At 44.8% G+C, this 15,874-nt stretch overlaps 1 protein-coding gene across 7 annotated transcripts in view; it reads right to left on the minus strand.

The window, feature by feature from the left end:
- Positions 1 to 15,874, minus strand: part of AKAP13 (A-kinase anchoring protein 13) — a 1,053,268-nt gene that overhangs the window by 55,875 nt on the left and 981,519 nt on the right. For all 7 annotated transcript variants that reach the window (XM_069222739.1, XM_069222736.1, XM_069222738.1 and 4 more), the window contains one exon: positions 4,742 to 4,812. In XM_069222739.1, coding sequence (XP_069078840.1) covers positions 4,742 to 4,812 — 71 coding nt within the window. The remainder of the gene's footprint in view (positions 1 to 4,741; positions 4,813 to 15,874) is intronic.

The raw sequence follows: 15,874 nt of genomic DNA on the forward strand, positions 1-15,874 counted from the left end.
TCCTGAGTAGCGAAAAAACGAACTTGAGGTGAGGGGAGGAGGGGGTTGAGTCTTTGGGTTAACCAGTACTTTATGGCTCTGTCCTTTGCCACTTGATTGGTTCTTGGGGCAATGATGTGACAGCAGGCCCGTCCCCCAATTTTGGCCACGTCCACAAACTCTGAACACCCCCAGAGCGTGGAGGTGTTTGGCCGGCACTTCGGACTACTCTACGGGGTAAACTCCACTGGTGTTCCTGATGTGTGAGGTGTTCTTGGTACCTTCACACGCTGCCTATTTTTTTTTGTTGACATGGGTAGTTTTTTGAGGATGTGTCACTGGAAGGTTGGATTGGCTGGTGTGGGTGGTGGGTGGGAATATTGTTGTAAGCACGCTTTTTCAGTTCAGAGCGCACCACGTTTTCCATACACTAGATCACAGCTTTGAGGCCACTCACAGAGTTCCCCTTACACTACTAACCCCAGGTTCACATTCTCCAGCAGGTACCGTGCAGAGGCCGCAGCAGACGCCTGTTGCAACATCTACCCATCTTTTGACATGAAATGTGCATGGTCTCAATAACCCCTGTAAAGTTAAACACAAACTAGCGTACCTTGATCGTAATAAAATAGGTGTGGCCCTCCTTCAGGAAACGCAGCTCAGCGTAGACTTGCTGTCCAATTTTGCACAGTAGTAGAGTTGCCATAGGTCACTGGCAAAATACTTGGCTATACTGGGGCACCAGGGCTTGGCGTTCCAACCCCTCCATGTAGAAACTACACACAGGGGCATTATAATCTGCTCCAAATCATGGTAGGAAGCTGACATCTCACTGTCCTTACTAGGTACAGCCCGAACACAGATGACCCTGACGTCCTTAGAAACATTTGGCATAAATGTGTGGCACGCTGTCTTCTGAAGGTGTTATGGGGTTGGGGTGCTCGAAAGGAACTTAGATTGCTCCAATACCACAATATGCACATATCATGCAGCAACCTCAGCAACATAATGGAGTCTGGTGGACACCTGGTGGTGCAGGCATCACAATCTTGGAGCATGCATGTCTACAACACATGCCGCATGGGCGAAACTGGGCTATTGTCTGGGTACACATGACATCTGTGGGTGGTTTCGACTGATTAAACACCTCCTTTGTAACCTCTCAGACTTCTTTCATGTTAAGCTGCGTTTCGACATACCAGACTCTAAACAATATGCTTTCTCCTTGTGTTTACAGTCTGAGATTCACAACTACTTTCTCGTAAATAAGGCCTCAGTGAAGTCAGTGGGCACAGTGTGGAATCAGGACCAAGCTGTCAATTTATGGATGTAGCCGATCTAGAAGTCAAACACTCACACAAGTATGCAGTGGCCAGGGCCTATGGAGACACAGAAAGGCAAAGTAGAACGTTAGCCTACTTAACGCACCAGCTGACCATACCATAGGGTATCCTATGGCTGGAGGACGAGAGGGGTAAGACCCTCTTCGAGGCTGATGACATGCTGGGGTAATAAATCACATATTCCTTTGGGCTTTATGTCACCCGTGCCTCCAGGACTCCTGATGATTACACAGCCTATTTTGAGAAGATATAAGGCAGATCTCGATGTCACAGTTTTTGAAGACTATTCACCCTACTGCAACATCCCTGGCCTCAGCACAAAGTGGTAGCTGTCTTTCTGGACACCTTCAACTCCTTGGGGTGGGGCTACATCTTCGCTGTGCTGGATACTCTGGGACTCCCCTAAGTCTTTCCTAAACTTAGTATGGCTCTTGTACTCTGGCCCCCCCCCTCCCCACCACCAGAATACGCTTGAATGGAGACATCTTTGACCCCTTTCATATTGAGACAGGCACACACCGGGGTTGGTCACTTCCCCCTTGCTTTATGTCCTAGCAGCAGAACCTCTGGCATGTGCGGTCTGTCAGCTTTATGCCAATTATGGTGTAGCATTTTCCAGCAAAATCTGGTTTCTCTATGCACTAACAGTATAATTCTATACCTATGTAACCCAGCTCACCACCTCAGACCGGTCATTAGTAATTCACACTTTTTAAGGCACTGTATGGCACCGTAATTAATTGGAACAAATCCACTATTTTTCCATAACCCAAGACGCAAATTAGAGATTTAAGTTTTCCCCTGCCTTGGACCTCTACGTCTGTAAAATACCTGAGAATCTGGGTCAGTAGAGACAAGACTGCGGTCCTCCTGGAGAAATATGGAGAGACCATGTCTAAAATAGAAGAACCGATACACAAATGAAAGAGCCTACCACTGTCCCTGATGGGCACAACAGTGCTTATATAAAAAGGATCATGCTGCCCAAACGTCTTTATTTAATAATATTCCTATTCCACTGTTGTAACACTTTTTCAAGACACTCGGATTGCACATTATGGTGCTGGTTTGGACAAGCAAACAGCCCTGCATCCAATGGGAAGTGGTAACCCTGCTATATAACCAAGAAGGATTCGCAACACCAGATTTCAAATTTTATTATTAAAGCACAAAGGCACAACACGCCTGGCTGCACCCACCACCTTGTATGGTGCACTTAGCAAAATAATACAACAGTGCGCACCCAGCCACGTTAAGCACCTTAAAAGGGTCGGCACCTTAATTTCATTATGCTGAAATTTACTAAGTCTCATGCACATAACTAGCATGGGAGTGACTGTACACAGCTTGCATTCCCTGTCTAAACAACCTGGAACAGCCCATTACACATTTTCATTTAGTGACTCTTAAAGAGAAGGCAACACTACAAAGAATGCACCAAGATTAGTGGCATTTTCCTAAATGGCGTTTTTCTGTATTACACATCGGTACCTGCCCTGAGTATTTTCTGCGCCCTCAATGAGTTCACATACTACAGACTCCGGGCGCTGTACAAAGACACATATTCCACATTCCCACAGCACCTCCCTAGCTCCAAAATGCTGGCTGTGCTTTGCACTACTGCCACCCACAAACATAAAGTAACTAACTCTACCCCATCATGCAATCTGAGATCTGTGCCATAATATCGCAGGCTCGGATACAATGGGACGCTGATTTGGGAGCCACAAGCCCTTATAAAGATTGGACGTATTGCTTCAGCCAACTAGGGGAGGTCTCCCACAATGACCCGCTTCAATTACTGCATTTTAAATTTATACACCACACCTCCCTTAAATTATTCAAACTCAAGGAGAAAGCGGACTACATTTTAAGGTGTAACATGTTAGACGCAGACTTCGCTCGAATAACGTGGTACTGCCAGCAAAGCTATACATTTTGAGGCAAGGTGTTTCATGTGGTACCAGACATGACAGAAGCTACCCTCAGACTCTCCTTAAAAATGGTCCTATTGGGATGTACCATATCTGTGGAGAAGAATGTCAGGCGTTTTATCTCTTTAGCCCTCTTACTAACCAAACATCGAGGGGCCTGTGTGCGTGGGGCAGAGACCATATTCTGACAGTTAAGCTGTGGTTAAAAGGTATGAGCAGCTTGGAGATGTACTACTCTGCGATTCCACAGGCACTCCGTCGAACAAAATTTGGAGCCCCTTGCAAACCTATTTACTTAGCCATGATGTGTCAAAACGGTGACTAATGTTCTAATGTGGGCCAGCCCGATAGATGGGTGGTGTGAAGTGGGGGGAGGGGAATGGGGAGGCGAAGGGTAAACAGGTATTTTATCGTATACTGTCCTGGGGAGCTACAGAAGATACATATTCATTATTCTTGGACTTGTGCGGTGGATCAGTGCCTCTCCCTGACATTAACTTATTGATACTGTTGATTTCTGTTAAAGATAATTTAATTATCTTCCTTTATTTTCTTACAGATGGTAACAGTGATTAGAAAGTGTACATTGCCAAACAAGTTTGCTTTCTTTTTGTGAAATCCAGCTCCATTATTATCCTATTTCTGACTATGGAAACACCCAGAAATGTCAAATAGCAGCAATGTAGCTTCAGGACAGTAATTAAGTTCTTTCTTCATTGTGCAACGCCCCTAACATAATATAAAAAAGCATGGTTTTACATTCCTACTTTCAAATCTCATGAAAATATTTTCAACACAGGATTTGAGAATATGCAGTCACAATTAAAAAATAACTCAAGTCTCCAATGGACTTCATTCAACCCAAATGAATTATGTGCTGTAAGGGTATGTATACAGTGTTAAATATTTAATTAGACTACAGACATTGTGTAAGTAGTAAAATTAACTAAACATATGAATTGTTGATTTGGGGGGAAAACATCTGCGTCTTGCACCCAATGAAATAATTAGCATGTTTCGCTCTACATTTTTATTGTTCAACTGCAGATTTAAAGTACTTAAAACAGCACCTCCAAATCCCATCATTAAATGTGAACTAGTACACATACAAAAAACAATTTCTTACCCCATATAGAAATCACGGAACCTTTTTTAATTAATTAAAAAACAAATCTTAAGGCTTCTAGAAAGAGTTCTTTGCATTAATGCAGAATCCACGAAAACCATATTCCTTTTCCCTCAGCAAAATCAACTCAAGAAGGAGGGGCTGCATGGGGAAAGGATACTCCCCAACAGAGGGCTCATGACAAGGACATATGTCTGCACACATTCAATTTGACAACACCTGATTTCACCCTACATACTTAGTTATATTCATGATACACACGCAGGCACATACGTGAATGTACACACTCACAAACTCACAATCAAGACACCAATCAGTGGACACATTCAATAAATATAAGCATGTACAGAGGAAAATACCTTTTTCAAGACGCTGTCTGATTCTGTTCTACGAAGATCCTGGTTATCATCAACTTCATCCCTGTCGCCATCTGAAAAAATATTCATGTTTTGCTGAATCATTTACAATTCTAGTTTCTTCCTAAAGCAACAGGGCCAATGTTGTAGTGGTGCTATTATATACTTTATACTGCAAGGTACCATGCTCAGTTCCCAGTAAAAAACGCATTTCACCATGTCAATACAAAACAATTTGTGAATACTACAAACATTTTCACGACATATTTATGATTTTTAAACTTATGACCTATAAATTGAGCTCATAGTTTTATTTCAGATACAAACATGGATGTAAATCACTATTTTCTTTGTAGACTGCACGCTACTCAAACAGCATTATACTGCTCGATAGCCCATCCACAATTGTAATAAATGTCAATTGGCAAAGGTAACATAGAAAAGTTAAAAGAGAAGGGTAATTGTTCTTTATGTGTAGTCATTTAAAAGTTGCCACGATATACAGGGAGTGCAGAATTATTAGGCAAGTTGTATTTTTGAGGATTAATTTTATTATTGAAGAACAACCATGTTCTCAATGAACCCAAAAAACTGATTAATATCAAAGCTGAATATTTTTGGAAGTAGTTTTTAGTTTGTTTTTAGTTTTAGCTATGTTAGGGGGATATCTGTGTGTGCAGGTGACTATTACTGTGCATAATTATTAGGCAACTTAACAAAAAAAAATATATACCCATTTCAATTATTTATTATTACCAGTGAAACCAATATAACATCTCAACATTCACAAATATACATTTCTGACATTGAAAAACAAAACAAAAACAAATCAGTGACCAATATAGCCACCTTTCTTTGCAAGGACACTCAAAAGCCTGCCATCCATGGATTCTGTCAGTGTTTTGATCTGTTCACCATCAACATTGCGTGCAGCAGCAACCACAGCCTCCCAGACACTGTTCAGAGAGGTGTACTGTTTTCCCTCCTTGTAAATCTCACATTTGATGATGGACCACAGGTTCTCAATTGGGTTCAGATCAGGTGAACAAGGAGGCCATGTCATTAGATTTCCTTCTTTTATACCCTTTCTTGCCAGCCACGCTGTGGAGTACTTGGACGCGTGTGATGGAGCATTGTCCTGCATGAAAATCATGTTTTTCTTGAAGGATGCAGACTTCTTCCTGTACCACTGCTTGAAGAAGGTGTCTTCCAGGAACTGGCAGTAGGACTGGGAGTTGAGCTTGACTCCATCCTCAACCCGAAAAGGCCCCACAAGCTCATCTTTGATGATACCAGCCCAAACCAGTACTCCACCTCAACCTTGCTGGCGTCTGAGTCGGACTGGAGCTCTCTGCCCTTTACCAATCCAGCCACGGGCCCATCCATCTGGCCCATCAAGACTCACTCTCATTTCATCAGTCCATAAAACCTTAGAAAAATCAGTCTTGAGATATTTCTTGGCCCAGTCTTGACGTTTCAGCTTGTGTGTCTTGTTCAGTGGTGGTCGTCTTTCAGCCTTTCTTACCTTGGCCATGTCTCTGAGTATTGCACACCTTGTGCTTTTGGGCACTCCAGTGATGTTGCAGCTCTGAAATATGGCCAAACTGGTGGCAAGTGGCATCGTGGCAGCTGCACGCTTGACTTTTCTCAGTTCATGGGCAGTTATTTTGCGCCTTGGTTTTTCCACACGCTTCTTGCGACCCTGTTGACTATTTTGAATGAAACGCTTGATTGTTCGATGATCACGCTTCAGAAGCTTTGCAATTTTAAGAGTGCTGCATCCCTCTGCAAGATATCTCACTATTTTTGACTTTTCTGAGCCTGTCAAGTCCTTCTTTTGACCCATTTTGCCAAAGGAAAGGAAGTTTCCTAATAATTATGCACACCTGATATAGGGTGTTGATGTCATTAGACCACACCCCTTCTCATTACAGAGATGCACATCACCTAATATGCTTAATTGGTAGTAGGCTTTCGAGCCTATACAGCTTGGAGTCAGACAACATGCATAAAGAGGATGATGTGGTCAAAATACTCATTTGCCTAATAATTCTGCACTCCCTGTAAAGTGAACCAACTGGTTTCTGATCACACAAATGTTTACATGGACTTATTTGTATAATAACTCAGACTCCTAAAAAAGACGATCCCTACTTACTCAAAGATAGTCTTAACTAATCAACTGAAGAAAAAAAAAATGTACATTGGATAGTACTGGGTAATCTAGGCATGGTCATCATGCTATCAACAGGATTGCATGTAGGACATCCCACTAGGTTTTAGGGCAAATAATGAAAAATTGATTTAACCTGGCACGAACAACTCTAAAAAGTGGAGAGGTTTGTAAAGCTAAAAACAGAATAGGCTAAGCAGAAACTGTTTATAGCTGGGGGAGAGTGGCTCATTTACAATAAAAACAGCATTTGCAATGCAAAAGTAAAACAGTTTTGCATAAGCGAGCCGATTCAAAGCACCACGGCACGAGCGTGAAGGAGAAACACAAAAAGAGTTTCGCTCACAGTCAAACGTATCGCCAAAAGTGCAATTAGCCATGTAACAGGGTCGATGTCCAAAGCGGTAGCCAAACTGTCCCAAGGAGGGACAAACGTAAAGCATTTACCAATAACAAGCCCATGAATGAGCGATAGTGATGGGCGCGAGGTAAGAGTAGTTATAAGCCCAAATAGATAACAACACATCGGATAAGCAGCACTTGCACGCTGATATGCTCAACCTATAAATGTATGCTCTGTTCGAGGAACGTAACAGTAGAGGCTAGTATTGTGTGTCTAATGAATAAATATGTTCAACTTACTGAAGAAATTTATGTCCACCATACCACAGTCTGCGCTGACTTGCCTCAAATGTACCCGGAATTACAAGGATCCTGGTGGCAATTACTCAAGGTGGGTGGGGAAGTTACGTACAATATAGCACCTAGATATACAAACCTATGGGACAGAATATGCTGTTTAGGTCAACATAGGTGGGAAGGTTAGGAAGGTCTGTATAGGAGGCTACTCCATGCATCCATAATATACTATACTCTCTCGGATATTCTTCCTACACAAATTATGAAATGACCATTGTTTGGTAGGAAATGACGTGATATTCCCATTTTTTCGACGTGGCTTACTCTTTGCAGGACATGCGATTGCTGACTCAGCTCACATTTGTGGATCGTGGGAGGTAGAACAGGAAGAAAAACAAAACCACTTCAGAGCTGAGAGGGATTAAGCAAATGTTCCCTTAAATGTCACTGCAACATCTGGAGCAAATGCTTCTAAAGTTCCAGCCCCCTCCCCTGATGTTCTCCATAAATGGTCTCGGCGCACATGAGCAGATACGTAAACATATGCACGAGCTTTGCGACAGCCCCTTCCTCGGGCAGAACCCCATAAAAGCCTCATTCCAAGAGCATCACGTATGTCGCCACTCTGTGTGGGTCTAAATTCCTCAAAAGCAACTCGAAGTGGGCCTGGGGTGAAACGGCTCATTGTCATTGGCTACAAAGCATTTCTGTCAGGGTAATGATACACATTAGGATTGAAAAACTCAGCGTGCCTCCCTAGAGATAAAAAGATCGTTGTTTGAACAATTACTGACCAAATCAGTGTGGGGATACCCCGCTTTTTACATCACATCACTGGAAGGCTTGCGGTCAAGGTCAACCCACCCTTCCACTATGGAACAGTCCTTTGGTCCTTGGCTGGCTGATCCTTAACACTGTTAAGAAGAAAGGTCGGTTTCTGCCTGTATATAACTCTCCAAGGACCGAACCATTTACTACAGGGGGCAGTGGTATAATCACCATTTCCAAATTACAGCTGCTAAATGTTATTTGGCATGCCATCGATTTCGCTGGGCCTGGTGACATCTTAAATAGCAGCCATGCCAGACCAATAAGAGGGGCAATGAGAGCATTCCAATGCATGCAGTGGTAAAGTGGGCCTTCAAATGCACACGTAGGCCAATCTACAGCAGAAGAAAGTACACACAGACTGGCATATTGCAATCTGAAAAAAACACATCTTTAGATGGCTTTACCTCAAGTTAAAAATAAAAACAAAGCCCCATAGTATTGTCACTGTTTATATAAGTAAGCAGGGGAGAAGGACTACAGTGTTAACAGCTGTTCTCCCCACATTTAGCTTTGATTTACAAGGACTATCATTTAACATTATTATTAATTTCAGCCACAAAAATGTTGACTAAAACTAAGTTACTTCTGCATCATTCAGAAGTAGATTTGTAAAAAGGAGGCAGATATCCAATAACATCAGGCATGTAATTGATATTGCTAGTTTAACAAAATATACTATTTTAAGAAAAAATCGTTGATATGGTGAACTTGCATACGTTGCTAATAATACATTAAGAATTTGAAAACCGTTTTAACATTATAATGCATTATACACCAATGCACAAGCTAAGGAATTTAAAAAATAATTTTATTTCACAGAAATATACAATACATTTTGCACTTCACAAGGGCACTATTTATCTAGGACTCAAACCTTGTTATATTAGGCAAAAAGTAGATCTATCAGAATGATGCTAGGAGGAATAAAATACAAAACCCTCTGAAACAGGTCAACATGCTACTGTTTGAGAAAAACCCAACTATAATAGGTAAGCCACTACGAGACATGAATAAACACTTTCAAAATGTATGCAGCTAAGACTATGATGAACTTGAATTAAGGTGATGCCTAGGGAAAACTTAAGGAGAAATATGTTGGCGGGGCAAATAAAAAAGTTATTTACATAATTATATTATCAAAAACGCTCATACCTCTGATCTTCACCTCTCCCAGATGGCTGTCCCATCCCAGAGGTGACGCATTTGTCACTACTGTTATATCTGAAAGGGGAAGGGAGGGAAGTCTGCTTCTCACCCAAATGCGATTCTTTAACCACCACTGCAGATCTTTTGCAATTCCCTCAGAGATCTGAACTGTGTTGGTGAGATTCCCCTGATGCTGGGCCCACTGGAACTTCAGTTCCCACCTCAGAGCCCGCATATGCCAATCTTGCATGTTTGGCAAACAGGATGCAGGAGGCCATGAGGCCCAACAGCCTCAGGGTCTGTCTCACCGAAATCCAGGATAGAGGCTGAAACATTGGTATAATAACCTGAATATCCTGGACTTGCTGCTCTGGAGGATAAGCCTGAAACTGCACTGTATCCAGAACAGCCCAGATGAAAGGGAGCTTCTGAGAGGGAATCAAGTGTGACTTTGGGACATTTTTAGTGAACTCCAGCAAATGCAGACCGTAGTCTGAAGGTGGGTGACGAGAGCCTGGGGCATAGGAGCCTTTAACAGCCAGTCGTCGAGGTAGGGGAAATCCCTAATGTGCGCACATAAACAGCTACCACCACCATCACTTTTCTGAACACACCGGAGGGGCACTAGTGAAAACAAAGGGAAGCACAGTAAACTGAAAGTGCTTGTGGCCTCCCTTTAACGCAAGTAACGCCTCCGTGCAGGCAGAGTGGGGATGTGAAAATTAGCATCATGCAAGTCCAGCGCTACCATCCACTCTCCTTGGCCTAGGGCAGACAAGACCTGAGCAAGAGTGAGCATCTTGAATTTGTCCCTTTTGAGAAAGAGATTGACATCCCGCAAATCCAGAATGGGGTGAAGACCCCTGTTCTTTTTGGGAATCAGAAAGTAGCACTAATAACAACCACTGCCTACTTCTGACATGGGACCCTTTCTATGGCTCCCTTGGCCAAGAGAGCTGTAACTTCCTCACGGAGCAAGACTAAATGATCCTCCATCAGCCGTTCTTTTATTGGAGGCATAGAGGGAGGGAAAGCCTGGAAGGGGAATGAATAGCTCTTCTGTATGACCTACAAGACCCATTAGTCCGTTGAGGAGGGGGGCTGGGTGGTGGCCGACCTCTGGCTAGACACTCTGAGTCTGAGGGTACCACTACCTAGTCGTTGCACTGGATGTTGATTTGCCAGAGGACAGTGCCTGATATGTGGGTGGCGAGGTACCACACCCCTTCCGAAGCCTCGATAGGCAGACTGCTGGCGAACAGGCGCTGAGAGGCCCAAGGATCTGGCCGTAGCCCGAGAGTCCTTGAACCGCGCAAGCTCCAAGTCTGCCTTTTCTCCAAATAAGTGCGAGCAATCGAAGGGCATGTCCATAAGGTTTGCCTGGACATCCCCAGGAAATGCCAGACGTATGGAGCCAGGCGTTGGCAATGGAGGGCCACCGTCCATGAAATCGCCCTACCCAGCGAGCCAGTCATGTCCAAACCACACCATATTGTAAACTTTGCTGCATCTCTACAATCTTTAACAGCTTGTGAGAGTGTGTCCTGCATGCACCCCGGGACCTAGGGCAGCACCTGTGCCACCGTATCCATAAAGTATAGGTAAACCAGCCCAAAAGGCATGAGGTTTACAGACCTCAATGCCAGGCTGGAGGAAGAAAACATTTTCTTACCAAGCTGATCCAGGCTCTTGGATTCCCTATCCGGGGAGCGGAAGGAACAGCAGTATGGGAAGTGGAGGCCTGGACCAACAAGCTCTCTGGGGTAGGCTGTTGGGTGAGGAAACTAGGGTCATTAAGAGCTGTTCGATGGCGGCGGCTAATTGTCCTGTGCTGGGTTTGGCAGGACATCACTGAGAGCTTTGTTAAAGGGTAACATCGGTATTGATGTGGAAACCCTCCCGGCTGAAGCACCTCAGGCAGGAGGTTAGTCTTGACTGGCACTGTAGGCAAATCTAGATCCAAGACCACAGCTGGCCTACGCACAACCATAGCATATGAAGCTCCCTCCTCTGTAGTCACAGTAGGAGGTGAAAGCATGCCAGTATCTGGAGAAGTATCCCGTCTATTGGCCTCCCCTAGTTCCTCATACCAGACCTTATGTTCCAAACCATAGTCTAAAGGGACCTGAGATCCCTCCCTTTCCTCACCTGTACGTGGCTGATCATAATAAGCCTCCGGCACTGATCTGGCCCCCATCTGCACCGAGGCCGAAGCCGCTGTGTGGAATCCGATGGGACCCCTGCTGAACCAGCAGGGCCCAAAGGCGCACCAGTGGGGGAAGCCCACTCAAATACAAGGCACATGGCATCGTAAAATTCTCTTAGCTGAGCAGGAGTCGCTCTGTCTCCTGGAAAGGGGGCATGGGGCTCGAAGTTGGCCCAGGCATTGGTTCTGTGGAACCGTGCCTGGAACATAGGCGCTCCTGAGACACCTCGTCAGACGTCAGGGTGTGGCAAAGTCGCAGTCCGTTTGGACAACAACTTCTTTTTGTGCCTCTTCCCCGAGTGCCTGGAGGACCTTGAGTGCAAAGAAGAGGTCTTAGGGCTCCTGGGGCGGTCCTGTGACCACCTCCTCAATCAGGACAGTGACCTCCTTGGAGTTGCGCTAACCGAAGTCGACTGCCGGGCCGCTGTGAACTTTAAAGAACGCTCTCTCAAAGCTTTCTGGGCCATGACTGAGTATTGGTCTCTGTCGAGGCACCAGAGAAATACCTGAAGGGGGTCCGTCATCAACATGGGGCGATGGCATGCACCATATGGCTTTGACTCCGTCTTCCTCGATGTCATCCTCGCACAGACTCAAAAAGCTTAAACAAAAAGGTCGAAAAAGGCTTGACAAAAAAGGCAAAGGGTTGTCGAATCCGGACCCGTGTTTAACCGGCGCGGAAGGAAAACAACTGAGGTAAGCACGCCGGGATGGTGCCTTTATAGGTGGCCATGACGTCACAGACAGCTACAGTGATGCCACCATGATCCAAACGACGCAACCTGACAGCGCGCACAGGGTACCACCCAGCAGATTCCAAGCTGACACCAGGAAATTCTAAGGTAAGGAATCTGCAGCTAAAAGTCTCTACCAGATGCAGAGGACTATCCACCATGACAGAGCCCTTTTCTGTACTGCCTTAACTTTTGCTGTTTTGGAAAAATTGCACAAAACGCCGATTGTCTGCCCTGTCTCCTTTGGTGCAATCAATATAAAAGCTCAGAATGCCCTTGGGATCCAGGATTGGAGTCTCTTCTTCTCTTTCAAGGTGTGAGGTGCAGCAAATAACAGTGGGAGAGTGATGCATAGCTAAACATGAAAAGGAGTAACAACTTTCGGCACAACGGTTGCCCTGGTCCTCAGCACCAGCTTGTCTGGCAAAAGGATGGTATGGGGCAGCTGTACAGCCTGGAGTGCACTAAGAAGACGAGCTGAAGTGACTGCAGTGAGTGATTGCTTTGAGACAGAAAAGGCAGCAGCACATAGATTTGGAAGGGAAAAACAGTCAGGACCAAACTGAGATCCCAACAGTGGCATCATAAAAGGTTTGGGAGGGAACACATGTCAAATCTTTAATCAAACGCATCACAACAGGCGATTTAAACAAGGACAGTTGGTTCAGCAAACACAAAAAAGAAGAAAGGGCAGACAAATAACCTTTAAGAGTGTGAGAGAACAGGGATGATTAACTTTTTGCCCCCATTTTCCACTTTTTTTCTGATGTTTTCCGGACTCTGATGGTGCCCTGGGTACTGCTAACCAGTTCGAGGGCCTGTGCTCTGTGTAAAATCAGTATGCAGATTAAGCTAATTATAATTGGCTAAGTCAACCTACCTATAAGTCCCTAGTATATGGTAGGGCATGGAGGTTTATGGACCCCAGCATAGGTAGTGCACCCATAGGTGCACTGCTGAGGTGCCCAGTGTCATCTTAAAGGCAGGCTGCTTTGCTGGCTGCTTTTAAATTAAAGTTATATGCAAATTCGACTTTGGAATTAAAAGTAGTTCCAAAGTCTTAAACTACCTTATTTTTACATATAAGTCACCCCTAAGGTGTGCCCTACGTGCCCCTAGGGCTGGGTGCCACGTAACTATAAGCAGGGACCTTATACAAATAGTTTTATAAGCCTTGGTGAGGTAAAACAGCCAAATTAGTTTTTCCCTCATTGTAGTGAATAGCCTCCATAGGCTAAAATGGGGAGACTTTATTTTAATTTTAAAAGTCCCCTTAAGTAACAGATATAAGAAGTTTGGCATCAAATTAATTGTTATAATAAATCCCACAACTTCCAGTTGTTGGATTTGATATAACTTGTTCAGGTAAAGAGTTTTAAACTTTCCCTGAAAAGTTGCCAACTTCAGCCCTGCAGTGTTTTTGCTGCTGTGCTCTGATTGGCCAGGCTGCCTTGATGAGGTGTGAAGTGGCCTGGCTTCACACAAAGAGATGTGCCTGTGGGAGGAGATCTCCCCCCAGCAGATGATGAGGCAGGAAGGGGGAGGGCTGCCAAACACGTCTTCAAAGGCAGAGAAGGACATTTGGAGCAACCCAGCAACACCCCCACATCCTGCAAACCCAGACAATTAGGTGCCACTTGGATTAGATTAGGAGAGGGCAGGAGAGGGGTGTTTAGAATTTTTAGCCACACCAGTGGGTGGGCTCAGCCAGATGTAACCTCCCAAAATCACTTTAAGCCATGATGGATTTTTGAGGAACGTTGTTCCCTGGGATTGATTTTTGCAGCACTTCCCATGACGTGGTCATCACAGGGGGAAGGACTCTGCACCTGATACGAGAACCAGGACCCCCGTTTTTCACCCAGGAGCAGGGATAAAACTGTCAGACCTGCACCCACACCTCAGTTCCCTACCAGATCCCTACCAGGAAGAGCTACCGAAGAAGAAGGATTGCCTTGCTGGACCCCTGACCTGCACCTCGCCCATGCACTCTGAAGGACTGCACCAGCTGCACACTTGGGCTTCACCACAAGAAGGACTTTCCCTGGCTTTAACCGGTTGAAGGAGGGACTCCCTGTTTGCTACAGGTGAAAAACTGCTAACCAGTGTACCCTGCACCAACTCCTGAAGAAACCAACCAGCTGACCACTGCCCAGTGGCCAAAAAAGGAGTTTGTGCCAGGTGCATTCTGGAAGTTGTAGTCCACACCCCCCAAGGAGCATCTCAGAGATTCTGGAACCTTGGGGTGAGCTGTGGACCTCAAAAGAACCTTAAAAGAACATCTGGAAGAAGATAAAGAAGTTTGGAGGACTTTTGAAAAAAGCTCCATAGAGGGACTGACCTGCCGCGGCAACTCTAGCTGGCTTGCCTCAACCGTGACCCGGTCTGACTTGCAGGTTCGTCCCGGTGAAGAAAACCTCCAAAAAAGAGACTAAGTCCGAACGTAGGAAGTTGACCGGGACCTCCCAGCCAGCGTATCCGAGGAGGGCTCCAAGGACGTCGGATCAAGATCCAGGTTTGCCCCGGGCGAAGGATTTTCACCTTGAAAAATTGACTAAGTCCGAAGGTAAAAATCTCCACCGAGGGCTCCCGCGACACGTATCCGAGGAAGAGTTCCAGAAGGTCGGATTGGACTGGCAGGTTCGTCCCGCTGAAGAAAATCTTCAGAAAAACGACTAAGTCCTAAGGTAAACTTTTGACCGAGGCCTCCAGTGGCCTGTAGCCGAGCCGGGCGTCATCACAGTCGGCCTTAAACTTTGACTTTGCACCGGTCGAGATGCGACCAGATTGGTTTCTATGCGCTAGAAAGCAATAATTCATTAAAAATTCATATCTCTGGTTCCCCTTATCCGATTTTATTCGTTTTGGTGTCATATTAAAGATAAAAATATAATCTATTTCTATAAATTGATTTTGGATTTTTAAACTGTTTCCTGTGTTTTATTTAATTACTGTTTTGTGATATTTGAATGATCTACGCTTTGTCTCCTAAGTTAAGCCTTGTCGCTTGTTGCCAAGCTACCAAGGGATGAGCTGGGTTTAATTTACTGAGACCTAACTGGACCTAAGTGGAGGTTAGTGGCCTATTGCTAAGTGTAGGTACCTACCTGCCCTTACCAATAGCCCATTTTCCAACAAAGAGTGACCATAGTAAAGCCTTGCTGTCCAAGGACAAACTAAAGAGCAATAAGTCCTACAGTTTGGCTTGTAATGGGTCTGTTTTGCAAACTCCATACCTGGCCAAAAATTTGTCCCAGTGTCCAGCGTAGATGGACTTTGTAGAAAGAAGCCTGGATACGAAGATGACATCACAACCTCATGAAGAAGATTGACCACACTCAACCGCTGCCGCTCAAGCCCCACACATAGATGAGCAGATTGTGCAGGAGAGTGCACTGTTTCTGCAA

The sequence above is a fragment of the Pleurodeles waltl genome, chromosome 3_1, assembly GCF_031143425.1.
Source record: "Pleurodeles waltl isolate 20211129_DDA chromosome 3_1, aPleWal1.hap1.20221129, whole genome shotgun sequence".
Lineage (NCBI taxonomy): Eukaryota > Metazoa > Chordata > Amphibia > Caudata > Salamandridae > Pleurodeles > Pleurodeles waltl.